Source organism: Zingiber officinale, chromosome 6B (genome assembly GCF_018446385.1).
Source record: "Zingiber officinale cultivar Zhangliang chromosome 6B, Zo_v1.1, whole genome shotgun sequence".
Taxonomy (NCBI): domain Eukaryota; kingdom Viridiplantae; phylum Streptophyta; class Magnoliopsida; order Zingiberales; family Zingiberaceae; genus Zingiber; species Zingiber officinale.
Window position 1 is genome coordinate 103,938,502 of NC_055996.1, and position 27,897 is coordinate 103,966,398.

General features: G+C 39.7%; 2 protein-coding genes across 2 annotated transcripts; one reads left to right on the top strand and one right to left on the bottom strand.

The window, feature by feature from the left end:
* Positions 1-12,116: 12,116 nt before the first annotated feature.
* LOC121988611 (beta-glucosidase 4-like) lies at positions 12,117-20,970 on the top strand. Its single transcript, XM_042542134.1, has 13 exons — positions 12,117-12,296; positions 13,764-13,830; positions 13,908-13,966; positions 14,776-14,851; positions 15,569-15,643; positions 15,727-15,814; positions 17,032-17,257; positions 17,470-17,585; positions 18,815-19,026; positions 19,511-19,545; positions 19,741-19,843; positions 20,342-20,450; positions 20,555-20,970. Exons 1-13 carry the CDS (start codon positions 12,189-12,191, stop codon positions 20,757-20,759), a joined length of 1,479 nt encoding a protein of 492 aa, XP_042398068.1. The 5' UTR covers positions 12,117-12,188; the 3' UTR covers positions 20,760-20,970.
* Positions 20,971-21,810: 840 nt separating this feature from the next.
* LOC121988612 (2-alkenal reductase (NADP(+)-dependent)-like) lies at positions 21,811-24,926 on the bottom strand. Its single transcript, XM_042542135.1, has 5 exons — positions 24,474-24,926; positions 23,062-23,239; positions 22,705-22,871; positions 22,548-22,630; positions 21,811-22,333 (listed from the first exon to the last, which is right to left on the bottom strand). The coding sequence occupies exons 1-5, from the start codon at positions 24,717-24,719 to the stop codon at positions 21,955-21,957; spliced, it is 1,053 nt and encodes a 350-aa protein (XP_042398069.1). The 5' UTR covers positions 24,720-24,926; the 3' UTR covers positions 21,811-21,954.
* Positions 24,927-27,897: the final 2,971 nt, after the last annotated feature.

Below are 27,897 nucleotides of genomic sequence, written 5' to 3' on the forward strand. Positions count from 1 at the left end.
GATGATTGTTGTATGGACTCATTGTATCATATTTCTATGTATATAAAAGTATTTATTTTGGTTATTATACTTACTTGTATTGATGCCAAATAACTAAATATAATAGCGTCATTGAGTAGAAGGTTCTTACCTATATCAATCGATTGGTTGAATCGATAGTGAGATGATATAGGGAACACTACTCTTAATCATTCCTAGTCAAGTATTAATATTCAGGAACAATGTTAATGCAACGAGACTAGCATGTAGGTCAACTCGATGACTTGATCTCACAAGTCATGGATATAGAGATATCAAGTTGACACATGGGTATGCATTGGAGAATGTATACTGAATGACCCGCCATGAGAAAGTATCATGGATCGTTATATGAGTGTCATATACTTTCTCATGTGCCTATTAGTATGACTATGAGTCCTTGGACATGACGTCACTATGGTTCCCTACATAAGGAGTTACATACTTTGGCTTCGTCAAACGTCACCCGTAACTTGGTGGACTATAAAGGCGATTATTGGGTATGTAACAAATTATACGGAGGGATGTGAGTGATGTAGATGGGATTTATCCCTCCTATATGACGGGAATGACATCATTATTCTTGATAGAGCGAGACCACTAAGTGCATGACATGCCCAAATGAGTCAATATGAGATATTGAGCTCATTTAATTGAGTGAGTACAATTAGTAGTCACAAGGTGATGTTAGATCTCAACATTCTTGTAACTTAGATAGTAATGATGTGTTGCTAGATACCGCTCATTACTTATGCTTCTAAATGGGTTTAGGAGCATTGTCAATATTACAAGAACATATAGGGTCACACACAAAGGGCAATTAAATGGAGATTAGGTTCATATGATGAACCAAGAGGATTAGGTTCATGTGATGAACCAAATTGGATTAAGAGTAATCCAAATTAAACCAATTGAGTTGGACTCAATTTGGTTCATGTGTTAAATGAGTCTAATTTGGACTTAGACTCATTGAGTCAATTTAAGTCAATGAATAGAGATTCATTAAATTAAAATTGACTTGAACCAATGGTTAGATTTGATCAACCATGGGAGAGAAGTTGTCAAGTTTGACTTGACTTGAGAAGAAGATGAAGGGTCAAGTTTGACTTGACCATTTGCCACCTCATTTATGAGTTGACATTAAGTGGGCTAATGATGATGTGCCACATCATCAAGACTAGCACATGTGTGTGCCACCTCATGATGGAGATCAAGAGTTGTGACTCTTGAAATCCCATGGAGTATATAACCTCTCATGAAAAGGTGGCCGGCCACTTTTTTTTTTTAGAGTTACAAGTGAGAATTGATTCTCATTGATTTCTTCTTCTTCCTCTCTACCTTTCTTCTCTCCCTCTCTTCCTCCTTGCCATGACCTTCAAAGGTGCTAGCACACCTTTTGTTTGGTCTTCTCCACCTAATCGTTCATGTAGATACGTATAGAGGAGTGTCCACTTGAACACTCTCGAGATCCGGCAATCTTGGACGAGCGGGATAAGCGAAGGGCATCGTATCAAGGGTAATCTCTTTTTCCTTGTAGATCTAGTGTAGATCTAGGTCAGAGAAACTCGTACACGAAAGTAAAATTTTAATCTTCGCACGGATCCGGTGGCATGGGAATTTCGGGGTTTCCGCAACGCAAAAAGCGATTTTTACGGCCCGAAAATCCCAACAGTAGTATTAAAGCCATGTGCGAAGTGTGTACGTGCTTTATTTTAATTTTTATGAAAAATTAAGGTTCTGTAAGTTTCTGTGATTTTATGTTTTTTATGCATTTTATGAATATTTTTCTCGTAGAGGCGAAGCAACAAGTGTTTGGACACTTGTAGGCTTCGGCTACTGAGAAAAACCTTCCGAAACGGCAAGGTCTCGCCCGAATCATTTTGGGACAGTGGCTTAGGACACTGTAAGATCGTCGTGGGACACTCGTGAGACTCATTTCATGAGAAGGGGTGCTGCCCCTAACCCCGCAAGGGCCATTGTCCCGCGATCGCGCCCGAAAACCGTTAAACGGGACCGCCGGGAAGTTGCGATTCATAAAATCATTAAAACAGTAATAAAATTACAGAAATTTATAAATAATACATAATTTATAATTATGTATAATTTTGTGTTGGTCATGGCCCAAAACCCCAATTTGATTGGATGAAAAATGTGTTGTAATTCATAATATGGTCTGCGTGCCATTTTTGTGATTGTGCGTGTTGTATATTTGATACGCGACCTGCGCGTCGTGCCTCTCTTTATATTCTTGTTGTAAATAATTTTAGACTCGAAAGTAACTCGAGTTTCACCTTTTTGTAATGTACAAAATGAGGCGGTGGAAGGTCCACTCGAGACAGAGTTACGAGGAGGGTGCGAGCAACACATAACGGTCAAAGGGAGGAGCTTGAAGAAGCTGTTGCCCCTAGGTTGACAATCCGATCTTCTCATTGGCTTGAGAAGATCGTAGTAGGGCCATGACTAATCACAAAATTTAATTAATTGCTTGTGTGTGTGTATGTGATGCATGCTAGAACAGTAATTAATTAGTGTCTTAACGATTAGATTAGATCTAAATCGTGTATATGATACACATCGTCGATTAGATTAGATCTCAATCGCGTCAACTCGAAACGCCTACCATGCCGTGATACCCATCACTACCTCGATCACATGTTGTTGTTGAATCTGCCAAAGCAGAGCAACGCATATTATCTTGGTAGGGCGCGGAGGGACAATCTTGGTCCCGCCTATCAACGCGTGGGTGAGTAGAAACTCAATTAGATTGAGTACAACTAGTTAAATCAAGTTTAACTGTAGGCATTTATCCAATAGTTGGAAGATAGGATAAAATCACATTTATATTAACTCTTGGGCGATTTAGTCAAAGCTAACTCAAGTTTTAATATAAATGCGGATTTTGATCCTATAAACAAGAGTTGCATAGAGATGTAATTGGTAATTAGTTACCTACCGATCATACTAAGTCTTGGGTGATTTAGCCAAAGCTAACTCAAGGCGTAGTATGATGTGTGATCCGGCGGTTAGAACAGGGGGCCCCCATTCTGAGGGGTCAATGCCACGTGGGAGTCAAAAGGCCAGGTGGCCGACCGGAGAAGGATGGGCCGACCTCCCGGCCGGCCGACCGGTGAATAACCGATGGCAAAAGGCGCCCTGACAGAAGTCGGGGTTCTGACGCTCAATTGAACAGTAGCGAAGAGCCGAGCGGAAGGCCGAAGACAAGGTGACATACCGCTAGCAGTCCCCACAGCACCTTACCAGGGATCTACCCAGCATATCGATGCAAACGGCAGGCCGGAAGTGATGTGAGTGCCGTTCGGCCGGCGCGTAAGATGAGGGTCGGACGGACGGACTCCCTGTCCAGCCGGCCGGACGGACGCCCCGGCCTGTGGTGGGTAGAGAAGGACAAGAACATCTTATGACAGCTGTCAAGTCCTATGGCTAGTCCATACTCCAAGTCTGACAACGAGATGTTCTGTTGTCCCATCGAAGGCGTGCTTGGACTGTAGCGGTATGGCGTCAGGTAAGCTTTCTGACAGACACATACCGAGGTATGGGCTGCGGACACGTATGCGCCTCGGTGGACGTACGTGAGCTCTTTCACCGCTCTATATAAAGAACCTTATACTTCGCCGGAGGTGCACGTTCAACACCTTTGGAGCCACTTTTTTCGCTGCTTGCTTGCCTGACTTGAGCGTCGGAGGGTCGCCGCCGGGAACCCCTTCCCGGTCCGACTTCTGTGCAGGTTCGCCGGAGGTTCGTGCAACCAGTCGAAGATCCACGTCAGCAGCCGGGGAGCGCCACGTGCCCAGCGTCCGTTGATTCAGCATTCGAACAGGATCAATTTCGCGCCGTCTGTGGGAACACTCCTGCATCCAAACGGAAACAATGGACGAGGCTGGACGACAACACACGGTGATGCTTTCCACGGAGGAACTCGACGCTCTGATCGAGTTGAGGGCCGCCAAGCTTGTGGAGCAAAAATAGAAAGCAACAGCCGAGCGGCCGGAGCAGCAAGCAACGTCAGCGCCCGGTGGCCGAGCGGAAGCACCACAGGCCACCGTTGCATTTCATCGGGCCCTATTCCACACCCCCGAAGCCGCAGCAACTAATAGAGATCGGGGATCTTCTTCGAATGAAATGCCTAGACGAGAAGACAGAAAAGGAAAGGCCCCCCGAGCGGACTCATCTCCCGAGCGGATTAATCGCCAATTTTCAGAGGCTATCCTACGAGACCCTCTGCCCAAACACTACGTACCTCCGACAATTGGCTAATACAATGGAACCACCGATCCGGATGATCATTTGGGCAAGTTTGATAACACGGCAACTCTGCATCAATACACAGATGGGGTAAAGTGTCGGGTTTTCCTCACCACCCTCTCTGGGTCGGCTCAACGGTGGTTTCGTAGATTGCCGGACGGATCTATCTCAAGCTTCAAAGACTTCCGAACGACCTTCCAACACCATTTCGCAAGCAGTCGGCGCTATCAAAAAACCAGTGTTAGTCTGTTTGCCATCAAACAGGAAGCCCGCGAATCGCTCCGAGCTTACATCCAGCGGTTCAACAGAGTGGCAATGGACATTCCAACGGCCACCTCGGAGACCATGATGAATGCCTTCACACAAGACCTCGTGGATGGGGATTTCTTCCGATCGCTCATTCGGAAGCCGCCTCGAGACTACGACCAAATGCTACACCGGGCCAACGAATACATAAACGTGGAGGAAGCCCAAGCAGCCCGGAAAAAAGAAACTCCAACCGAGCGGGTTCCTCCTGTCGAGTGGAAGCCTCACACAGCTCATCAACCACCAAGAGGACCAAGGGCTGAAGCAATCCGCTCCCCCCATGGGAGGTCCCACGTGTAAGAGGTAGCAGCCGAGTGGCCCAGGCCAAAGAAGAAATGGACGCCCATGTTTTGTTCATTCCACCGGACGGACACACACAATACCAGAGATTGTCGGAGTCTTCCCCTGATCGCCCATCCCGTTCCCCGAAGTGGTGGTCGTCGATCACCATCGTCTGACAGGCGACAGAGAACTCATGGAGCCGATCAGACTATATCTGATGGCCTACAAAGACGGACTCCTGAACGACAGCATACTCCTAGGCGCAAGGTGATGTTGGATCTCAACATTCTTGTAACTTGGGTAGTAATGATGTGTTGCTAAATATCGCTCATTACTTATGATTCTAAATGAGTTTAGGAGCATTGCCAACGTTACAAGAACCTATAGGGTCACACACAAAGGGCAATTAGATGGAGATTAGGTTCATATGATGAACTAAGAGGATTAGGTTCATGTGATGAACCAAATTGGATTAAGAGTAATCCAAATTAAACCAATTGAGTTGGACTCAATTTGGTTCATGTGTTAAATGAGTCTAATTTGGACTTACACTCATTGAGTCAATTTAATTCAATGAATAAAGATTCATTAAATTAAAATTAACTTGAACCAATGGTTAGATTTGATCAACCATGGGAGAGAAGTGGTCGAGTTTGACTTGACTTGAGAGGAAGATGAAGGGTCAAGTTTGACTTGATCATTTACCACCTCATTTGTGAGTTGACATTAAGTGGGCTAATGATGATGTGCCACATCATCAAGACTAGCACATTTGTGTGCCACCTCATGAGAGAGATCAAGAGTTGTGGCTCTTGAAATCCCATGGAGTATATAACCTCTCATGAAAAGGTGACCGACCACTTTTTTGTTTTTTGGAGTTACAAGTGAGAATTGATTCTCATTGATTTCTTCTTCTTCCTCTCTACCTTTCTTCTCTCCCTCTCTTCCTCCTTGTCGTGACCTTCAAAGGTGCTAGCACACCTTTTGTTTGGTCTTCTCCACCTAATCGTTCGTGTGGATACGTATAGAGGAGTGTCCACTTGAACACTCTCGAGATCCGACAACCTTGGACGAGCGGGATAAGCGAAGAGCATCGCATCAAGGGTAATCTCTTTTTCCGTGTAGATCTAGTGTAGATCTAGGTCAGAGAAACTCGTACACGAAAGTAAAATTTTAATCTTCGCACGGATCCGGTGGCATGGGAATTTCGGGGTTTTCGCAACACAAAAAGCGATTTTTGCGGCTCGAAAATCCCAACAAGAGCAACGCTCGGCGAGGGAGAGAGCTCGCGAGGGAGAGAGCAGAGCTCGGCGAGGGAGAGAGCTCGTGGCGACGCCGCGCTTCTGCTAGGGTTGAGGAGGTGGCTCGCGGAGCGCGAAGAGGAGATGACTTCTGCTAGGTTTTCGCTGCGTTTTTTTGTTTTTTTCACGCCCTTTTATTTCTTTTGTTTCACGCGCTTGACGCTACTGACGTGGACTGCACCGCATGACACCGCACCATAAGCACCGCAGCACAAAAATATATATAGAGAGAGAGAGAGAAAGAGAGAGAGTAGCTGTTGGAGATCACTACATTGCAAAAGATGTGCAATGTTTACGTTGAGGATGGTTCATCTTCCTCAACGTATAATGCGATTAACAACCTTCAAAGTATCAGTTATAAACTGATGCTTTCATCTTATAAATGTATGCATCCAAGAAATCAGAAGGTAGGGGATTAGAGGAGGTGATCGCAAGCAAAGTGAAGAACATTCCGACAGCACGAGATTTTGATTCGTGAACTTTGAGGAGAGATTTTCGATTAAGTTTTATGATCACTCTTCCGTCGTCAAGCCGTAACCCAGTTTGTCTCAAGAGATCACTATGAGTCGATTACAAGTTTTATTTTATATATGTTTCTTGCTATCAGAGACTACAATCAGAGCGATTAATTTTGAAAGCATGAAATTCACTGCGTGGAACTGAGAAATCGTGATGTTGCAATTTCCACGATCTCTGCAAGAATCGGCAATCCTGTCGGCATCCTGCATGAAGATGTCGGCAGCGGGAAGCCTGGTAAAGAAGCCGAACAGTGATATTACTGTTCATCCATTGGACCGTGCTTTGAGAAATTTTTTGATTTTATTAAACCAAATTTAAAAAAAAAAAACAAAACGTTTTCGAGTTATTAAGAAAAACAAACATTTACACGAAAATGTTTGATTCATTTTTAATTACATGCATTTATTAATTAGCGAAATATTACTATAATAAATATATATTTAATTAATTTATAGTTAAATTAATTAAAAATTAAACTAACCTCCTTCGTACAATCAAACTCATGGTTTAGTTTAAATCATTAGTTGATTTATATAGACCAGATTAATTCAATAATATCTAGATCTGGGTCAGACTATTGGTTGATTTGTTTGTATCAATTTATTATTGAATTAATGGGTCAAGATTTGATCACTTAGGTTGGACTAACCAAATCAGACCAGATTCGTTCTAATAGGCTGGATTTGATTAAATTTGATCAAATTGCCTAATGAGTCAGATTTGATCAAAGACAAAGATTAGATTTGTTCTAATGGGTTAGACTTAATCCAATAGGTATTGGATTGATCAAATGGACCTGACTTTGATCAATAAGTTTGAGATTGACTTAAATGAGCTTAAATAATAATAGCATATAGATCAGAAATCCCTATCTAAATTAGATTAGTTCTAATAATGTAAAATACGACAATCAAATAATAATAATAAAAATAATAAGGTTATTTGAGAAATAATCTTAATGGAATTTCTAGAAATTTTTAGGAATTTTCTAAAAAATTTTCGGAGTTCGTATGACGTATTTTAAAGGGATCAATTATTGGGCTGTAAGAAAGCTTGTTTGAAATAATACCTAAACATGGGAGTTGATTGAGAAATAAACTTAAGTTTTGATTGTCTAAACCTAAGTTCATATTATATAAATAAAAACCTAATTCTGCCCCCCCCCTCCTCAGTCCCTTCCTTTTTCCTTCCTCTGCGGTTTCCTTTTTCCACCTGATAGTCGACTCCTCCTTCTCACTCGATTCCGCTCATCTCCCTCACCCGTGCCCTAGATGTATCGCCGACATTGAGCTTCTGCTATCTCGCCTCACCGCACGTCGATGCCACTATCGCCAGCCATCCGCGCAAGATTCATCGGCGACGTAGCGACCCGCACCGACATGGGAGGCAACACTGTTAGCTTAATGATGTCGATCGTCACCTTCTTCGATCGTCGTTCGATCCGCTATCTTCCCCCGGGTCCAACCATCGTGGCCAGGTCGTGGCACAATAGCCACACCCGAGCCCTAGCTTCGATTTATTGCCACCCCTTTCTTCTTGGTTTGATTCCGATCGTCGTCGTCTCCCTCTGCTCTGAGTCGGCGCCACCATCTTGACTTAGCGCCAGTAGCCGCAGCCACTAGATCTTCTGCTCCGGCCATTCCCTTATCTATGGAGTTGTGCTAGACCTCTATCATTATTTTCTGCTGCTCGCTTATAGGCTATCATCATCACCCTTTCTTAACATTTTAACCTAAATATCTATGATACTGGAGCAAAAAGAGATTTTAACAGGAGTAAATTTTTAGATAGCAACAGTAGAAAATTAGGAAAGCATATAGAAAATTCATAGCCAATTAATAGTGACAAAACAAAAAAAAGTTAATATTAAATGAAAGAGTGGACTGATCATTAATTAATCTTTTAAATACTAAATGAATCATATTATATCAACTATAAAATCATAATTGATATAAAACAGACTTAATTTATTCATCTAACATTTATGTTAACTACGTTTTCATAATGGTTATAAATATAATTATATAAATAATTAAGATTCTTCCGAGAAAATATATATATATATATATATACACACATAAATGATATGCTGCGGATAAAGCCGTGCGAATCGCTACGGATTTGTCTTCCTAATCGGTCACCAATCCGATCAGGGAACCTCCTGATCGGTCTGGTGACCGATCAGAAAATGATCAGTTCCCTGATCGATCTGGTGACCGATCAGAAAGGTATGTCCGCAACGGTCCGCTCGGACTTTGTCCGCAGCATATTATTTTTAATTTACAGAAATATATATATATATATAGAGAGAGAGGGGGGGTGGCGCTGAAATCTAAACTTTAAAATAGGTTAAATAGCTCTAATATTAATCAAAATTACTCTAATTAATGATAGTTAAACTATTATAAATTAGTTAAAATTACTTTAAATTAATTTAAAAAGAGGTATCTTATTAAAAACTTGCTTCAATATTATTATATTATTTTTTTTTTTATCAAAAGTATTATATAAGTAGTATAGATCAAATCATCGTAAAGGGTGTCTTAGTGAAAGATGGTTAACATTATTTAATACGGTTGTAATAATTTTAATAAAAAATATTATTATAATAGTGTTGAAGTAATTTATGAATCTAAAATAATTTTAATCAACTTATAATAGAGTTTATAATTATAGATATGTTATTGATCCGGTGGTCAAGGCAGGGGACCCCATTGCAAGAGGTCAACGCCACGTGAAGATCAAAGGGCCGGGGGGGTCCACCGGAGGAGGATGAGCCGACCGGACTCGGAAGAAAAGGATAGACCGATCGGCTAACCGAGGAGCATCCAACAGTAAGAGGTGCCCTGACAGGGGTCAGGGTTCCGACGCTCAGTTGAAACAAGGTCTAAGAGCCGAGCGGAAGGCACTCGCCAATAGCATATCAATGCAAGCGACATGCGAGACGTGAGGGGCGTGCCGCCCGGCCGGCGCAGGGGATGAGGGCCGTCCGGACGATGGTCTCCGTCCAGCCGGCCGGACGTACGTCCCGGCTGGCGGTGGGTAAAGGGGGACAGGAACATCTTCTGACAGCCGTCAAGTTCTATGGCTAGGCCATACTCCAAGTCTGACAACGAGGTGTTCTGTTGTCCCATCGAAGACGTGATTAGACTGTAGCAGTATGGCGTCAGGTAAGTTTTCTGACAGACACATACCGAAGTATGGGCTTCGGACATGTATGTGCCTCGGTGGACACACAGGAACCCTTCCACCGTTCTATATAACGAGCCTCATACTTCGCCGGAGGTACGCGCGAAACACCTTCGGAGCTACTTTTTCCACCATTTGGTTACCTGACTTGAGCGTCGGAGGGTCGCCGCCGGGAACCCCTTCCCGGCCCGACTTCTGTACAGGTACGCCGGAGCTTCGTGCAACCAGTCGAAGATCCACATCAGTAACCGAGAGCACCACGTGCCCAGCGTCCATTGATTCAGCATTCGGACAGGATCAGTTATAATGATTTTAATTAGAACCACTGCATATATAATATTTTGATTAAAATTAATCAAAATTACTATAATATAAAGTAAAAATATTTTTAACATTAAAAAAATAAAGTGAGTGAGATGTCATTTTTATAAAAAAAATTGATATCCTTCTAATTTTTATCATAAATAAATTACTGAAAAAATATAATAATCAACGTAGGATTCTTCTTAATTGTTTAAATTTATTATTATTATTTTATTATCAAAAGGTATTTCTCTAGAATATTAAATATAGAATTGAGGTGACGTTGAGTCATTTCATAGAAATCGAAATAAAAATACGTATCATAGTATTATGGAATGGAAATGAGTATAAGTTTAAGTATCACTCTTAAAAATAATATTTGGTTAGTTAAATATTTTCAATCGAAATGAATTTAAATATTTTTTTACCCTTAGAGAAAAAAATTAGATGTGAGAAAAAGTTCAATGTGAGAGAAAAATATGATGAAAAAGAAAGTGTGATGAGAGAAAAAATGTGATGGAAAAAATAAAGAGATAGAAAGTGTGATGAGAGAAAAATAAAGGGAGAGAACATGATAGAAGAGATTGAGAAGAGAAAAAGTATGATGAGAGAGAAAATGTGATTAGAGAAAATGAGGAGAGAGAAAGAGAGAGAAAGTATGATGAGAGAGAAGAGTGAAAAAGAAAGTGTATTGAGAGAGAAAGTTTGATGAAAAAAGTGAAGAGTGAGAAAGTGTGATAAGAGAAAATGAGAGATAGTGTAATGAGAGAGAATGAAAAGAGGAAAAGTGTGATAGAGAAAATGAGGAGAGACAATGTGATGGGAGAGAATGAAAAGAGGAAAAGTGTGATAGAGAAAATGAGGAGAGAGTGTGATGAGAGAGATTGATGAGAGAAAGTATGATGAGAGAGAAAATATGATGAAAAAATGAAAAAGGTGTGTAATGGGAGAAAAAATGTTTTGAGAAAGAAAATGTGAGGAAAGAAAATGAAGAGAGAGAAAATAAGGAGAGAGTGTGTGATAGACGAGAATACAAAAAGAAAATAATAGAGAATGTGTGATGAGAAAAAATGAGGAGAGAGAAAATATGTTGAAAGAGGAGGTGTGATGAGAGAATGAGGAGAGAAAAAATAAAATGAAAAAAAAATTGAACAAATTATTAAGGATATTTTTATCTAAAACTTAATTCTCATCTCATTTCCATTAAAACTTAGGGAGGAGATGAGTTTCATCAATACTTAAAATTTTAAATTTCATTTTAAAATCTTGATTTTATTTACATCAACTAAATATAAAATTTAGAAATAAATCTATTCTCTTATTTTCAAATCCTTAAATCAAATGTTTTCTTAATTTTATTCAAACCTAAGAATAAGAATATGAATAAGAATAAAAATATTAAATTTCTGTCAAAAATACAGTTATACAAATATAAACCGTAATCTTTAATTAAAAAATCTTCCAAACCGATCAACTGTCAGTCGTTCCAACCTTTCCTACTCGCCCTTCAACTACCATATTGGAAACGTTAGGTTAAGTGCGTGCTTATTCGATATTTACATACGTGGCCTTCTGTTATTGGAGACTGTTGTGGTCCCCGTCTAAGACAACCTGTGAGGCGAGATAATCCAACGCATCCTGACGCGTCGTGCACCACTGTTTCGACACGTCATCGTAAATCATAATTGTAGGCCTCCATGAGTCAGCCATCAGTTTTCGTTGATTGGACGAAAAGCGATCCTGGAGTCGTGGTAAAGTTGTAGGGCAGCAGCTTTGGTGATTCTTAATTCAGCTATATTGAACATTTTAATTTTTAATGAAATGTTTTCAATTAAAAGCTACAAGTTTCTGAAATAGCAGAGATACCCTTACTTGTTCACTTCGCTGACTATAATGCCCTCGCTATGGCCGACCCCTCTTTCGTTCGCTTGGGTCGATTTAAAGAGCCATGGTGGAGTCCGGTGCGAATGGTGTGGGGATCTGAAAGGGCCGCGCCTCTTCCTGTCGATGGCCAGCTCCAAGGTGGTTAATGGCGGCGTAAAGGTCGCCAGAGAGGTCACCCGGCGCGACTTCCCCGGGGGCTTCGTCTTCGGATCCGCCACCTCGGCTTACCAGGTAATGGATCTCAATTCGATCTTCCTGCGTCCTTTTTCTCTGGTCCTCACGAGACGCCTCATTCCTCTCCCTGTTTATCTCTTGCTTCTTTCTGAATCTCGAACACAGTTCTACGTTTTTGTTTCCCCTTTGATTGTTTTTGTTCTCTTGGTTTATTCTTGTGATGCTGAAATAGCTCAGTCCAATGGCGGGTAAATTTTACTAACAATTATTTCTTTATATTACAAATGTCAGTGTGAGCTTGTTTGCAATGAGAGAAAGGTACCTTTCAAATTATCTTCAACAATGAGTTTATTTGATCCAATTATTATTTTTCCAACATCGTGGAGAGGAATGTGATGAAGTATTGTCCCGTTTTCATAAGCCTCATATACTCTGTCTAGAGTATTAATCACTTCACTTAACAAGCTTCCAAATGTTCCAACTTTTTCTACCATTTTCGGACTTTGTATCTAGAATCACATGAAGTTCCTAGCCTGCTATAAGTATAAGTTTGTGTGTTGAAAATCTAAGTGAGATTGTAAGAAATTAGTGGTGGGTGCAAATGTAGGTGAAGCTGCAAGTGCAAATGTATGAGTGTGAACTGTGAAGTACACTAGTTAGAGTGTGAGTGAGGTGTTTTCTTGCAAGTGACGAGTGTTTGAGTGACTTAGTGAAGTGACTCTGTATGACTGTATGTCTCATATCTTTCTTTCTCTTTGCACAAAAAACGTGCTGCTTGAGTTCCGTGAGTGACTTGACTGTACACAGTACCTGCTTGAGTTCTGTGACTCTTGATCCTACACTATACCTATTATCAATAGCCTACCGCATTTCAGGTCCCAACTCCTCTCCAACCAAACCACACTCATTGATATGCCTCGCCGCATCATACCGGTTAGTCGAGTGTCAACCAACCTATCTAACACGTGGAAATGCTCAATATTGTCTCTGCCTATAAAAGAGGATGCATTGTTCTTTCCCTACTCGCAATGGGTTCGACGTACTTACTTGAGTACCAAAAGTCCTGGGTAATGACTGACACAGTTGTTCTTGTACAATGGGAATATGAAACTCATTAAGAAAGCTAGTGTAACCTACTACCAGATATGCTTGGAGGAAAGCTTGTCCATTTTAGTAGGAGTCCTTCAGAGGATAGATCTTTTTATCAATCCAAAATAGTGCACATTAGAATATTATATATCTTTGAAATTTCCTCAATGTGCAGATTCCATGACAATTAGTATCTCATATATGACTGTTTACCATTTTTAAGTTCTTTATACATAACTAGATAAATAAATCCTCATTATCATCTCTCAATACAGTAACTTAAATTTTTAGATGGATCTTACTAGATTTTTTATATCTTGTTTTCATGATGACAGGTAATGCATTAAATTCTTTCAGCACATTCATTTTTTTGACAGTTTAATGAGAAATTATTTCTTTTGGATGATAAGGAAGCTTTTTGTTTCAATTTATTAGGTAGAAGGAGCAAGAAGAGAGGGTGGAAAAGGAGATAGCATTTGGGATATTTTTTCAGGGAAAAAAGGTACAGATTCAAAATTTTCTGTAAACTTCACTTCCTCCAACCTCAATTTATCTGCTATTAATTTTTTGTATGATCAGAGAACATAAAGGATGGATGTAATGGAGACATTGCAGTAGATCAATATCATCGTTTCAAGGTCAAATATACTTCTTCTCATCTTGACTACCTAATGAATCTTATCATTTTATTTATTCTAATGCTTCAGGTTGCAGAGCCATAATATATCACATATTTTCAGTCAAGTATTTTCACTCTGAACCAATATGTTTGGAGCTAATTTTTATATAAGTCATTCTTGAATGATGAATCTTGATGCAGTTCCTTATTTTGGGACTTTTGTCACATGATTATCATGCTTGCACAATTAAGTTAAAGAATATGGAGTTTGAAACAAGACAACCCATTCTTCAATTCAAAGAGAAACATTTTAGTTCTTGGCAGTTGTCTTTTTTTTATTTGTTTATTTTATTTAACATCACAATTCAATCAATTTTACCTTTCTCTCTATTGCAATTTTTTCATATAAACCTACTCCAGGCATTTCAAAATTTGAAATCATGCAAAAACTAAGGAAGGATATTTATGTTATCACTAGAATTGTGTTTGCTTTAAGAAAAAGAGAACCCAGAGGTCTCTTCTCTTATAACTGAACAAATGTAAAAGAGGAAAGTTTAAGAGCAAATGCCTTTTGTAACTAGTTTGTTAGTTATTGTGTGGAACAATATTATTGGGTCAAATTCTAACCAGTCAGATTCGAGTTCAGCAACATAGTCTTATTAAACCAATGTACTATAACATATCAAACACTCAACTATAATACTTCATAAAAAAAGGGAACCATAGAGCTTATGTTCAAGATTCACTATGCATAAATGATCCCCCTTTTTTTTTTTTGATGGAACATAAATGCTATCTGTTACAACCTGCATTTTTTTTGTTATACAGGAGGATGTGGAGCTTATGTGCATTCTAGGGTTTGGAGCTTATCGATTTTCTATAGCTTGGACTCGAATATTTCCTGGTACATTTTCTAACATACAAGTGTTGACCTAAACTTGGTGATTAAATGAGCTACATTATATAAGGTGGTAAGTCATCAATTATCACCGATTGCTCTTAGACATTTATTTGAGCCATCAGAAAGTTTCCCATTTTCTACACTAGCTACTCATAGGAAATTAAGAATACACAAAGAGAACAAGTTGATTATAATTAATTTGAGTTATCTCTTAGAAACCCAAAATTTTCTCAGTTTCCTTTTAACTTGTTGATAAATATTATGGAAATTTTACTAAATTTTTTAAGTTTAACACCAGCATAAGAATCCATTTAAATAGGGTGGATGTTTCTATTTCTTTCCTGTTAACTGATGTTCAATTAGTCAATCTGTAGTTCTTTGTTTTGCATTACAACCATATTGTTATTGCACTAAAATCTAAATGGTGTTCAGTGAGATAAAACTACGTCAATTATGTCATATTGACTACATAAAATGGATCTAATTGAAGAACAGGTTCACTAACCAATGACTTGAAGATTAAAAATGTCTGGTTGTCAGGTCCATCCTTTTTCTTTCATACAAGGTAATGATTGTAAAACCATTTCCATAATGGTTGAAGTAAACTATTTGGTATCTCTTTCACTAAAATTTTTGGACTATATTTTCTTTACCCAGATTATGTTTTAATGCTTTTGAAGAATTTCATTATTTTTTTTGACAGTTTTTCCATTCTGGCAGATGAATTAGGAAGTAAGATCAGTGAGGATGGAGTTGCTTATTATAACAGTTTGATCGATTTTCTACTAGAAAAAGGTCATTAACTATCATGTGTACCTTCAGACAGTAATTTAGACCATCAACTTTATGCTCTAGATTTTGAAAACTTTGAATTGCAGGTATACAGCCTTATGCCACACTGTATCATTGGGACCTTCCAAATATTCTGCACGAGTCTATAGGGGGATGGCTGTCAGAGAATATTGTGTATGTCTGAACATAAAAAGTTCATGCTTGATATAGGTTTATTGAAATTCAATCATGGATGCTATAATATATCTACGTCTCTTGTTTCAACCAATCTTGTTTTATAACAAACAGAACCATACAACTGGCACTTCGAAAACATCTGCTGTCTCTGTATTTTGACTTGTCATAGTATATATGATTACAATAGCATTTCTTGCACCTGAGGAAGTTATTAAATTGGATTGTCATAATGCTACAACTAAGTTAAATGGTTCTTAAGTGGAAAGCATACTGATCTTTTTTGCTTGCTTTGTTTGCATGAACTTTCCATTTGTTTCATCCTATTTGTGAAAGTGGCTTTTACTAGAGAAACATTGTTTATTGTCGTACATCATTCATATTGTGATTATGCAAATCCTTGAATTATCACTACAATTTACAATCACTTTTGTTCAACATTATTATCACATGATCCATTATAACTGATGGAAGTCTTTTTTTTCCTCAAACCCGCTGATTGAGAGGTTCCCCCTATATTAGAATTTTAGTGAAATTGAAGCATAGTACTTCTAGTTTCTCTTTCATATTACTATTCTTTATTTATTCTGCTTGAGGCCCTCCATCAAAACATAATTGATTGATATAGTAGGAGATAATCCAAATTTCCCAAGAAACTAGTATGACCATTCTATTATCATTTACTTCGTCATTTGGGTCATAGAAGCCTAATTCCTGGGGACACATAGGTAAATATCATTGCTCTCATGACCTGAGAAGTTCCTGTTAGAATTTGATGCCAGATTATTTGACCCAAATAATGATCTCTACTACACAATCAGTACAGCCAATACACTTCATCTCTAGTTCCCACGGATCGACACAATTGGTACTTATAGGAGTGGTTGTTCCAATAGCTAATAGATCTTAAGTCAATTCCAGCGGGTGTAAAATGTTTCATTGGGTGCCTGACTTTCCCCATACAAAGGGCCGCTGTGCTAGGGCAAAATACCTCCTTGATTTAGCTGCCTGTATCTAGTCAGGGGTCGGCAGCCGCCTAAAGTGAGCATTCTCACCTTTTGCTCCAATACATGTCATCTCTACTATACAGTCAGTACAGCTAATAAATGTCACCTTCAAACACTATAGTTCTTAATCTTCATTTCTAGTATTTATGGTTTTATCAATCAATTTAGATGATTTTTTATTTTGATTATTTGTCACTCTTTTTATGACAGGCAATATTTTGCATTGTATGCTGAAGTTTGTTTTGAGAAGTTTGGAGACAGGGTGAAGCACTGGATAACAATCAATGAACCACGACAAACAGCTATTAATGGATATGGTTATGGTGTTTTTGCTCCTGGAAGACATCAAAACTCATCTGTGGAGCCTTATTTAGCTGCCCATTACCAACTTTTGGCTCATGCAGCTGCTGTTTCTGTTTACCAGAAGAAATTTAAGGTCTGATGTCTGTACAATTTATCTGCATTTTTTGGAAACCTAGGATACCATGTTAAGTCAAAGGATGTTTAGCCTGTGATTCGCTTATTGCATAAGTTAGAAGCATAATAGATGGCTACTTATTGTTGATCGAACTATAATTTGTTCTTCATTTTTACCATATTTTGGTCATGTATTATGACAATGAGTTCGGTTAACTATGCTTTCTCCAGGATACTCAAGGTGGTCTAATTGGCCTGGTAGTGGATTGTGAGTGGGCTGAACCATTTTCTGATAAACTGGAAGATAAACTTGCTGCTGAGAGATGGCTGGACTTTCAGCTTGGATGGTAATTTTTTTGTATTTTTAATTTCCAGTTGGATATCTTCATTTTTGAGGTCAACTTGCTTCTTTATACTGCCACATCAAAAATAGGGCTACCTTGTACCATTTCATATAGCGCTTCTTTATTGTCAATTACATTTTTATTAGAATTGCTCATTTAATTTCTTTCTATTGTTAAGTCTTGTTTTCATGACAGTTTGACCTCAGTTAAACCACTATTTGTGACCTTTTATATTGTTTTTTCGAACAATTGCTTTTCTTTTATATCGCATTTTTTTTGTCTTTTTAGTGACTACACTGTATGGATTGTCAAAGGAAATGGACGAAGTTTTTTTCTTTACTCAGGAGTTTTCTGGAATTCTCCATTTTTTTTAAACATTAATCCTGTACAGATAATGAAGTATTTTTGGGGCCTACCTATAGATGTAGCGATTACCATATTTTTGAGCCAGTATGCCACCTTTTTTCATGCTTATACTATGGAAGAATGTGGCAATCTACCTTTTTAGGTTCCTCTTCAGTTTCATTTCTGTGAGTACATTGTAAATTAACTATTTTAAAGCTCACTCTTTGAGCTCCTTTTTGCATAGCTTGAGCTAACTTTGTGATTTAACTGCTGTTTAATTGTTAAAGTTCTGTTGACGGCAAGACCACCACCGCCAATTACATGATGTCTCCCAACTTTGCTCAGTCCGACTTTTTGAAGATCGTCATTTTATATTTCCAGGGCCATGCATCTCTGGAACTAACAGAATTTGAGAAAGAATGTTGTGTTGAACTTTTAAAAGTTAAAGAAAGAATTTGAAATGAGAGGATGAGATATGAAATAATTCTGAACCTACCAATAAAAATAAGCAAAATAATGCTAGTCATTGTCATGTAATTCTCGTCCTATCCCTTCTCGTTTCCTCAAACCTCTGTATAGGATGAACTGGCATGGTATATATGAAATTGAGAGGTCTATCTTTCCCAGTTCGGGCAATATGTACCCCTAACATGAGATTTCTAATCCTGTTTTTTTTGTGAAAAATGGTTATTAGCAATTTGAGACACTAGAGATAATATTATTTACAAACAACTCGTATTACTATTTTTTTTTTCCTGAAGTAAAGCTAGAAATAGCTATTTCTTGATCCCTGAGATTGAAATACTTGGCCAATTTTGTGTTTGGGTAACATTTTACAAGTTGTTTGAGCTTATAGAAGCTATCTAACACAGTTTTTTTGTCCCAAGGTATCTGGATCCAATTTACCATGGGGAGTACCCCTTGTCTATGCGCGAGAGGGTTGGAGATCAACTTCCAAAATTTTCAGAGGCAGATAAGGAGTTGTTGAGGAATTCAACTGATTTTATTGGTCTTAATCATTACACCACTAAGTTTGTTCGTCATGTAGAAAACACAGGAGGTCTTCATTTTTATCGAGTTCAAGAATCACATATCACAGGTATAAACAAAGGCAAAATGCCTACCCGTTGATCTACATTTAGACTTTAGTATATTGTTTTAATTGTCATTGTTCTTTATGCACATTAGAAGATATGTTTAATATCAGAAACCTATTATGCCACCTTATATTTCAGTAAATATGCTCTTTTGGTACACTATTTAAGTAGTTTTTGGGGAATTTATCATAGCAAAATATTCTTGTACATTCTTTACTTCTTCTACTTGAGCATTCAGAAACATTTTAAATGTGTACTAGTTAAGTTGGACTCTCAAGTTCAATGTGCAAGATAATTAGTATTCATACTGCTCATTTAGGAAAACAATGACTACTATTGCACCATCCTCAAAAGAACAATTTTACTCTTATCAAACTGAATGCTTGTTAGCTCCTTTGCTCATCCTAACTTCGAGAAACTACATTAGTTCTACGTTTAATAGTGTTTCTCTATTTAACAATTTTCTATTCTGTTTGCCATGAAAAGCCATAGGGAGTGATGGTGAAGCTGTTGGTGCAAGGGTAAGCATCTGCCTCCTCAAAAAGTACACAGATAAACATTTAGACATGTTCATCGATGAAATCCTCCTCCCAAAGTATACAAATAAAAATTTACTCATGTTCATTGATGAAATTATCCGTCTGCAAAAATAATGATTTTTCCCCCCCATAATTCATAAGGATGCATAATCTTGTTCGGTAAACTCTATCTTGCAGGCTGCATCAGAATGGCTCTACATTGTTCCATGGGGTTTACGGAAGCTTCTTAACTATATAGCAAAGCGCTACCACAATCCTTCAATATACATTACTGAGAATGGTAAGTCACAATTCTTCTAGGCCTTTCTTTGTATTGTTTTTTGATGTATCACTCCTGAACTAGGACAAGAATATGGTAAACAATAAAATTGTTTGATGAAACCTTATAAAATTCACATTACCCGTTGTCATTTCTAGAATATTCTGGAACTGCAATAAAAGGTTTGACCTCCTCTTCTAGGGTTCTCTCTACTAACAAAAGTTATTCAGATTTGGAACAACCATAAAAAGTAATCAGGTTTTATGTTTCTGTTTTAGAAATTCACTAGAAAATTAATGGCCTGTTTACTAATTCTCATTTGTAGTAGACTTGGAAAATACCTCTGAAAGTCCCCAAAAGTAGTTTAACTTAGCTGAACAAACAAAAGTATCTTACATACTTCCCTAAGAGATTTATCGCAGACTTATATGAATACTGAAAGAAAGCTCCACAAACTAGTTCCTGCTTACCCCTCGTAAGATTTGGTTTCATAACTGTCTACCTTTTATTAACTGCCAGGCATGGATCAAGAAGAAACTGAAACAGCCAGTCTTGAGGAATTACTCGATGACCAAATGAGAGTTGATTACTATAAAACATACCTCAGAGCAGTTGCTGATGCAATCAAGTACGTTATCACAGTCCCTAAACAACATCTTTTTAGTTGTTTTCAGGCAGCATAAGCTGGTGGTTCTTGCTATATAGCTCGTGTATTTGTCATAATTGTTACAGGGATGGTGTCGATGTCCGGGGATATTTTGCATGGTCATTCTTGGATAATTTCGAATGGGCCGAAGGATACACCAAACGGTTTGGGATGGTCTATATCGACTACAAGAATGGTCTTACTAGGTACCCCAAATCGAGTGCCCTTTGGTTTTCTCATTTCTTGAAGGATAGTGAAGAAGATTGCGGCAAAAAGGTAGATCAAGAGTGAGATTTCATGCTATAACCTTCATGTTTCATTATCCAGAGTATACTCTATTGTGTCTTATGCCCAATAAGCTATTATCAAGCTCAATTAATTTCGATTCGGTGGAGAAAAATAGTGTTTTAAGGCTTTTTCATTAGTGTTGATGAAGACTTCTGCATGTAACAACAAGATGACACTTTTTTTGTTTTAATTATCGTGTGTTTTTTTTTGTTCATATAATAGTGTCTAAACTCTAAACACAACTAACGATGATGATAAAACCTCTCAAAATGATCTAAGGTTATTTTTAAAATTTAATTACGTTATATAACTCAATTCTTTAAAAATATAATTAATCTTAAACTTTTTGTAAACAATATCTAGAATTTAAAGTTTACGTTGATAAAAGATATTTAATCTCCTTATATTCCTACCGTTTGGAGTATATTTGATTCAATTATCAGCCACTCTGAATTTATTTTTATTGCGCTAGGGTGTAACTGTAGGGTGCTAATGTACTTTCTCAAGCATTTATGGTTTGATTCTCATGTTTTTTTTAGTGGGATGATAAATATGAAATGTTGGATTGCAAGACCGTTCGCTACGAATCTTTTCAGATTTATTTATTTTCATGATCGATGAAAAATTTTCATAAAATTGACATCTCTAGGATTAATCGGCTCCAAAGGGCGAGATACCTTTCAGATTTATTTTCATGATCGATTTGGCATCTCTAGGATTAATCGGCTCCAAAGGGCGAGATACCGTATATTAGCTAAAAAAAATTATTTATTAAAATTGAAACTACACTTGGTGTCAAAGCTAAATTCATAGTTGACGATATCAACTAGCTCAAGTTGGTAAAGGTCATAGAAGTTATAATTAAAATTTTAAATTGAAGCCTTCCTCTAATCCAAATGTGAATGCTTTAGTTGATTCCTCTGTTGATCCCTTTCCTTCCACCGAAGTAAACAGATTATAACTATTCTGGCAACCATATAGATATAAGTTACACTTTTAGCTAGCAGCTTTCATTGCATCAACTCCTGCAAACTCATAAGATGGCATCCCTATGGAAGCAATTTTTCATATTTGATAAATAGATTGTCTTAATCAAAAATCAAACGATACAAGAGGAATGCGAACAATCAATATGCCTCTTGTGCGATACTCTTTTACTCGACATTACATGAGAGGAACGCATAGACTTCAAATTCAGTTACTCGTCCGCGACGTGGACTACTTGCTTGCCAATATTCTTGCCAGAAAACAGTCCAATAAAGGCCGCCGGGCCATTCTCCAGCCCTTCGTTCATGTCCTCTATATAAACAATCTTCCCTTGCTTGTACAAGTTTGATATGGCTTCCAAGAATTGAGGGAACAAGTGCAGGTAGTCACTCTGGATGAAGCCCTTCATGGTGAGGCGCTTGGTCACTAGCATGTACAGGTTGGTGATACCCTTAGGATAAGAGACAGCACTTTGAGAGACCATCCCGCATACAGCAATTCGTCCGTGGACTTTCATGTTGACGAGTGCTGCATCGAGCATCTCTCCACCTACATTGTCGAAGTAGATGTCGATGCCATTGGGAAAGTACCTGGTGTCAGACATGAGAGAAGTTTTGAGTACACTTGATTTACATGGATAACGCAGAAGATGAATGAAGGCCATCAATAAAAGTCACGGCAAGATGAATGGACTCTGATGACGTGTAAGCTACTGGGCACATAAGTTGGTATAACGATACACAGCTACTGGACACATAAGTTGGTATAACAATACACTCGCTCATGTGGATGATTGATACTAACCTCTTGAGGGCTGCAACCAGGTCAGGTTCCTCTTTGTAATTGAATGCTTCATCGTATCCTAGCTTGTGCTTCAGAAGTTCAATCTGACATGTAGTTGAGTTAGTCATGTGGGAAATAAAAACAAAGATATATAACTTTAACTAAGAAGCCGCGATACCTTATCGGCTGACCCAGCACTTCCAACGACAAAACAACCATGTAGTTTGGCAAGCTGACCAACAAGTTGGCCAACTGCTCCAGATGCAGCAGATATGAAGACACAATCACCTTTCTTTGGAGAACAGATCTCATAGAAGCCGACATAAGCTGTAAAACCGGGCATACCTGTTCCAAACGGTATTTTCTCAAACCATGTTTCTTATACATATATGACCAAGTACAAATGACAAATGAAGAAGAGGAAACAGAGGTGAATGATACAAGTGTTTTCTTATAAGATTAGCTATAGCTTCATTTAACTCCATAGTTTAGTAAAATAATGTCATTTATGCCCAGGATAAGAAGAGTTGCTTACCAAGAAGTCCGACGTGATATGAAAGAGGGATGTCAAGACTTTCAACTTTTCTCAGCTGCTCGGTCCTTGTAATAATACTGTACTCTTCCCAGCCAGTTAGACCTGTGATATAATCACCCACACCAAATTTCTGGTTTGTGGAATCAATCACTTTGGACACCCCAAATCCTTCTATGGGCTTCATGAGAACAACAAAAGGCAGTCATTAGACGACTTTGAATAATCATAACTGGGGAACATGGTATCCAATAGAACAATTTGGTTCTAGACTTCTCGTTTACAATGCAATGCATAATGAGTCAAATAGGTACAGCAACACAAATAAATCATGAACCTGGATTGCTTATGATTGCCTATACAAGTCATATTCTTAATCGAACCAATGCATACAACTTGGTAATAAGAAATCAAAGTATATATTGTAAGATACTTAATTCGAAAAGAATCTTAGACATTAAGCAGTGTAGTATCATTTCCACTAGAGTTCGATCACATTATACTTTGTTCATATGTCAACCTACCCTGTAGTTTTCCATCTTATATTTTAAACATATCCTATCTCAGCACTGTCATTGAATATGTTCATCTTGAAGTATGTGGATCATACTGAGACTACCTACCCACATTACCTATTTATAAATGGCTAAACACACCAATAATTGAAGTTGTTTCTTTTGCGTTGAAGCATGATTTAGTTCACAGAAGCTCCTTGTCAATGTAAGAATAGTAATCAAATCTCAATAAATATTGTTCTTTTCAGCTGAAGTATAATTTAGCTCACAGAAGTTATTTGCCAGATGTTCGTTCCTAGTTGTCTTTGCCTAATTTAGGGTTCTATACTTCCTTTCGTTCCTATCAAGAAACAAAATTACTCACTTAGGCTCCGTTTGGTAGGGGTAAGTTTTTGAAAATATAATCCTAATCTTATCACCCACCCCTACCAAACGGAGCCTTACTGTTGATTTTAAAAATCCTAAATGATTAAAATTAACATGGTTTTCATTAAAAAAAAAAAAAGGAACTTTAAGAGCATCTGTAACGGCGTTAATGCCTGAGGCATTAACACCGTTGTGGCGCCTTTTTATTAATTCTGTAGAGGCATTATTGCCGACGTGACGCTTTCTTTGACTGCCCTCTTTGAATACTGTAACATTTACGCGTTCAAACATATGAACGCGTTAATATATGTATGACAAAAAAAAAAAAAAAAAAAAAAAACAAACATTAAGGCGTGAAAAGCACTGCAGATGCTCTAAGAGTAACTAGAACTTCTGTAGCCTACTGGAGAAGTAACAGATGACGAGGATTTGGAGGAAGCAGCCTCGGGAAACATACAAAAGAAAAGAGAATAGCCAAATCGAGGACCATTCAAGGGGAAGCGAAACAAAACCCTAGATGTGGAGGGATAGTACCTTCCCGGGCTGGAAAGGCGGGATATAGGACTCGTAGTACTCCCTCATCCGCCCCCTCATGTAGGGATCGCACGAGAGGTAGAGATTCTTGACCAAGATGGCGCCTTCCGTCCCGGGAGGAAGCTTGAGGCTGATGGTGCTCTCGCGCAACTCCATGTCAGACTCCTTAGCCGATCCGACCATGAAGTTCTTCAGCAGCACCTGCTTGTTCCGCACCACCACGCCATCCCCAGCTTCGCCAGCCATAAGATCAGCAGATCACAGAGGAGGAAGAGGGGAGTAGGTGAGGGTTGCCGTGGGCGAGAGCGAGGTGAGGAAGGACCGTCCCATGGGCTTTTAATGGAGACGGGGAGAAGGCGATCGTGGTGGTCACCGCCACCGCCATCGCCATCGCCATCGCCCTTGCACCAACCACCACTACCTTCTCCCTATTTTTTCAGTATTTTAATTTACTTACATTTAACGTATGAGAAGGTACGATGGTGGGTGAAAATGAAAGTGTCGTCTCATTATGTAGATTGGGGGTAGGTGCAAATGCTGCCGTCTGTTGACTCGAAATCTTTTCATTTCCATTCATCCTTAATTTTTTTCCTTTTTTCCCATTTCCTAGTAACGAGAGGACTGCTAAAATTATTTAGTTTCTTTTATTTGTATATTATTATTGTCTATTAATTGTTATTGTAGAATCAAGTAAACAAATTATTAATTTGCTATTCACCTTCTATTAATTGTCTGAGATCTGTTTTTCCCACCCTGCTGACACCCTTCCCTCCCCGGACCCATCCTAAAATATAATTATATTTACCCTTCTACCCTTTTCCTTATTTCTCATTCACGTTTATTCACGTTTTTTTTTTGTTTTAATTTTTTTAAATTTTGTTTTTTAACTAATTTTATTTTTTATGAGTTTTATTTTTTGAATAATTTTTTTATTATATATTTTAATCTTTGTTTATTTTTTATGTTAGATTTTAAGAATTATTATTTGTAAAAATTTAAATAGTATAAAAATATGGATCAAAATAAAAATTATATATATATATATATATATATATATATATATATATATATAATGATCCGGCGGTTAGAACAGGGGACCCTCATTCTGAGGGGTCAATGTCACGTGAGAGTCAAATGGCCAAGTGGCCGACCGGAGAAGGATGGGTCGACCTCCCGGCCGGCCGACCGGTGAATAATCGATGGCAAAAGGTACCCTGACAGAAGTCGGGGTTCCGGCGCTCAATTGAACAGTAGCGAAGAGCCGAGCGGAAGGCCGAAGACAAGGTGACATACTGCTAGCAGTCCCCACAGCACCTTACCGAGGATCTATCCAGCATATCGATGCAAACGGCAGGCCGGACGTGATGTGAGTGTCGTCCGGCCGACGCGTAAGATGAGGGTCGGACGGGCGGACTCCCTGTCCAGCCGGCCGGCCGGACGCCCCGGCTTGTGGTGGGTAGAGAAGGACAAGAACATCTTATGACAGCTGTCAAGTCTATGGCTAGGCCATACTCCAAGTCTGACAACGAGGTGTTCTGTTATCCCATCGAAGGCGTGTTTGGACTGTAGCGGTATGGCGTCAGGTAAACTTTCTGACAGACACATACCGAAGTATGGGCTGCGGACACGTATGCGCCTCGGTGGACGTGCGTGAGCTCTTGCACCGCTCTATATAAAGAACCTTATACTTCGCCAAAGGTACGCGTTAAACACCTTTGGAGCCACTTTTTCACTGCTTGCTTGCCTGACTTGAGCGTCAGAGGGTCGCCGCCGGGAACCCCTTCCCGGCCCGACTTCTGTGCAGGTTCGCCGGAGGTTCGTGCAACCAGTCAAAGATCCACGTCAGCAGCCGGGGAGCGTCACGTGCCTAGCGTCCGTTGGTTCAGCATTCGGACAGGATCAATTTGGCGCCGTCTGTGGGAATCGCTCCTGCATCCGAGCGGAAACAATGGACGAGGCTGGACGACAGCATACGGTGACTCTTTCCACGGAGGAACTCGACGCTCTGATCGAGTTGAGGGCCGCTAAGCTCGTCGAACAGAAACAGAAGGCACCAGCCGAGCGGGCTGAGCAGCAAGCAACATCAGCATCAGGAGGCCGAGCGGAAGCGCCTCAGGCCACCATTGCATTCCCTCGGGCCCTATTCCGCACTCCTGAAGCCGCAACAACTAATCGAGATTGGGGATCTTCTTCGGATGAAAGGCCAAGACGAGACGACAAAAAAGGGAAAGCCCTCCGAGCGGATACATCGCCCGAGCGAATTAATCGCCAGTTCTCATAAGCCATCTTGAAGGATCCTTTGCCAAAGCACTACGTGCCCCCGACGATCGGCGAATACAATGGGACCACCGATCCGGATGATCATCTGGGTAAATTCGACAACACTGCTACCCTTCACCAATATACGGATGGGGTGAAGTGTCGAGTTTTTCTAACCACCCTCTCTGGATCGGCTCAACGATGGTTTCGGAGGCTGCCGGATGGGTCCATCACAAACTTCAAGGATTTCCGAACGGCCTTCCTCCATCATTTTGCAAGCAGCCGGCGTTATCAGAAGACGAGTGTCAGCTTGTTCACCATCAAGCAAGAGCCAAGAGAGCCGCTCAGAGCTTATATCCAGCGGTTCAACCGGGTGACCATGGATGTTCCAACGGCCACCTCGGAGACCATGATGAATGCCTTCACACAAGGCCTAGTGGATGGGGATTTCTTCCGATCGCTCATTCGAAAGCCGCCCCGAGACTACGACCACATGCTACACCGGGCCAACGAATACATCAACGTGGAGGAAGCCCAAGCAGCCCGAAAAAAAGAAACTCCAACCGAGCGGGCTCCTCTTGCCGAGCGGAAGCAGCACGCTGCTCACTCACCCAGAGGACCAAGAGCTGAAGCAATCCGCTCCCCCCATGCCAGGTTCCAAGTGCAAGAGGTAGCTGCCTCCCGGCCCAAGCCAAAGAAGAAATGGACCCCGATGTTCTGCTCCTTCCACCGGATGGATACGCACAACACAAGGGATTGTCGAAGTCTTCCCTTGATTGCTCAACCCGTTCCCCGGAATGGTGGTCGACGATCTCCCTCATCCGATAGGCGACAGAGAACTCATGAAGCCGATCGGACTCAAAGTGACAGGCGAAAACAACAAACTCCCGATCGGCATCGCTCTCCAAGGCGTGAGAATCGCCGAATGTCTAGAGAACGGTCTCGACCGTCCGCTCGGGAAGAAGAAAATAGAAGTAACACTTCCCGAGGCGAGATCAACATCATTGCTAGCGGGCCGACCGGAGGTGACTCTAACCGAGCAAGAAAGGCGAGCGTCCGACAGCTCCAGATCCATGCGGTCGGCTGCAGCCAGGAACGGGCGAGCGGACCCAAAATTAGTTTCGGACCCAGGGACTTGGAAGGAGTGGAAGTCCCCCATGACGAC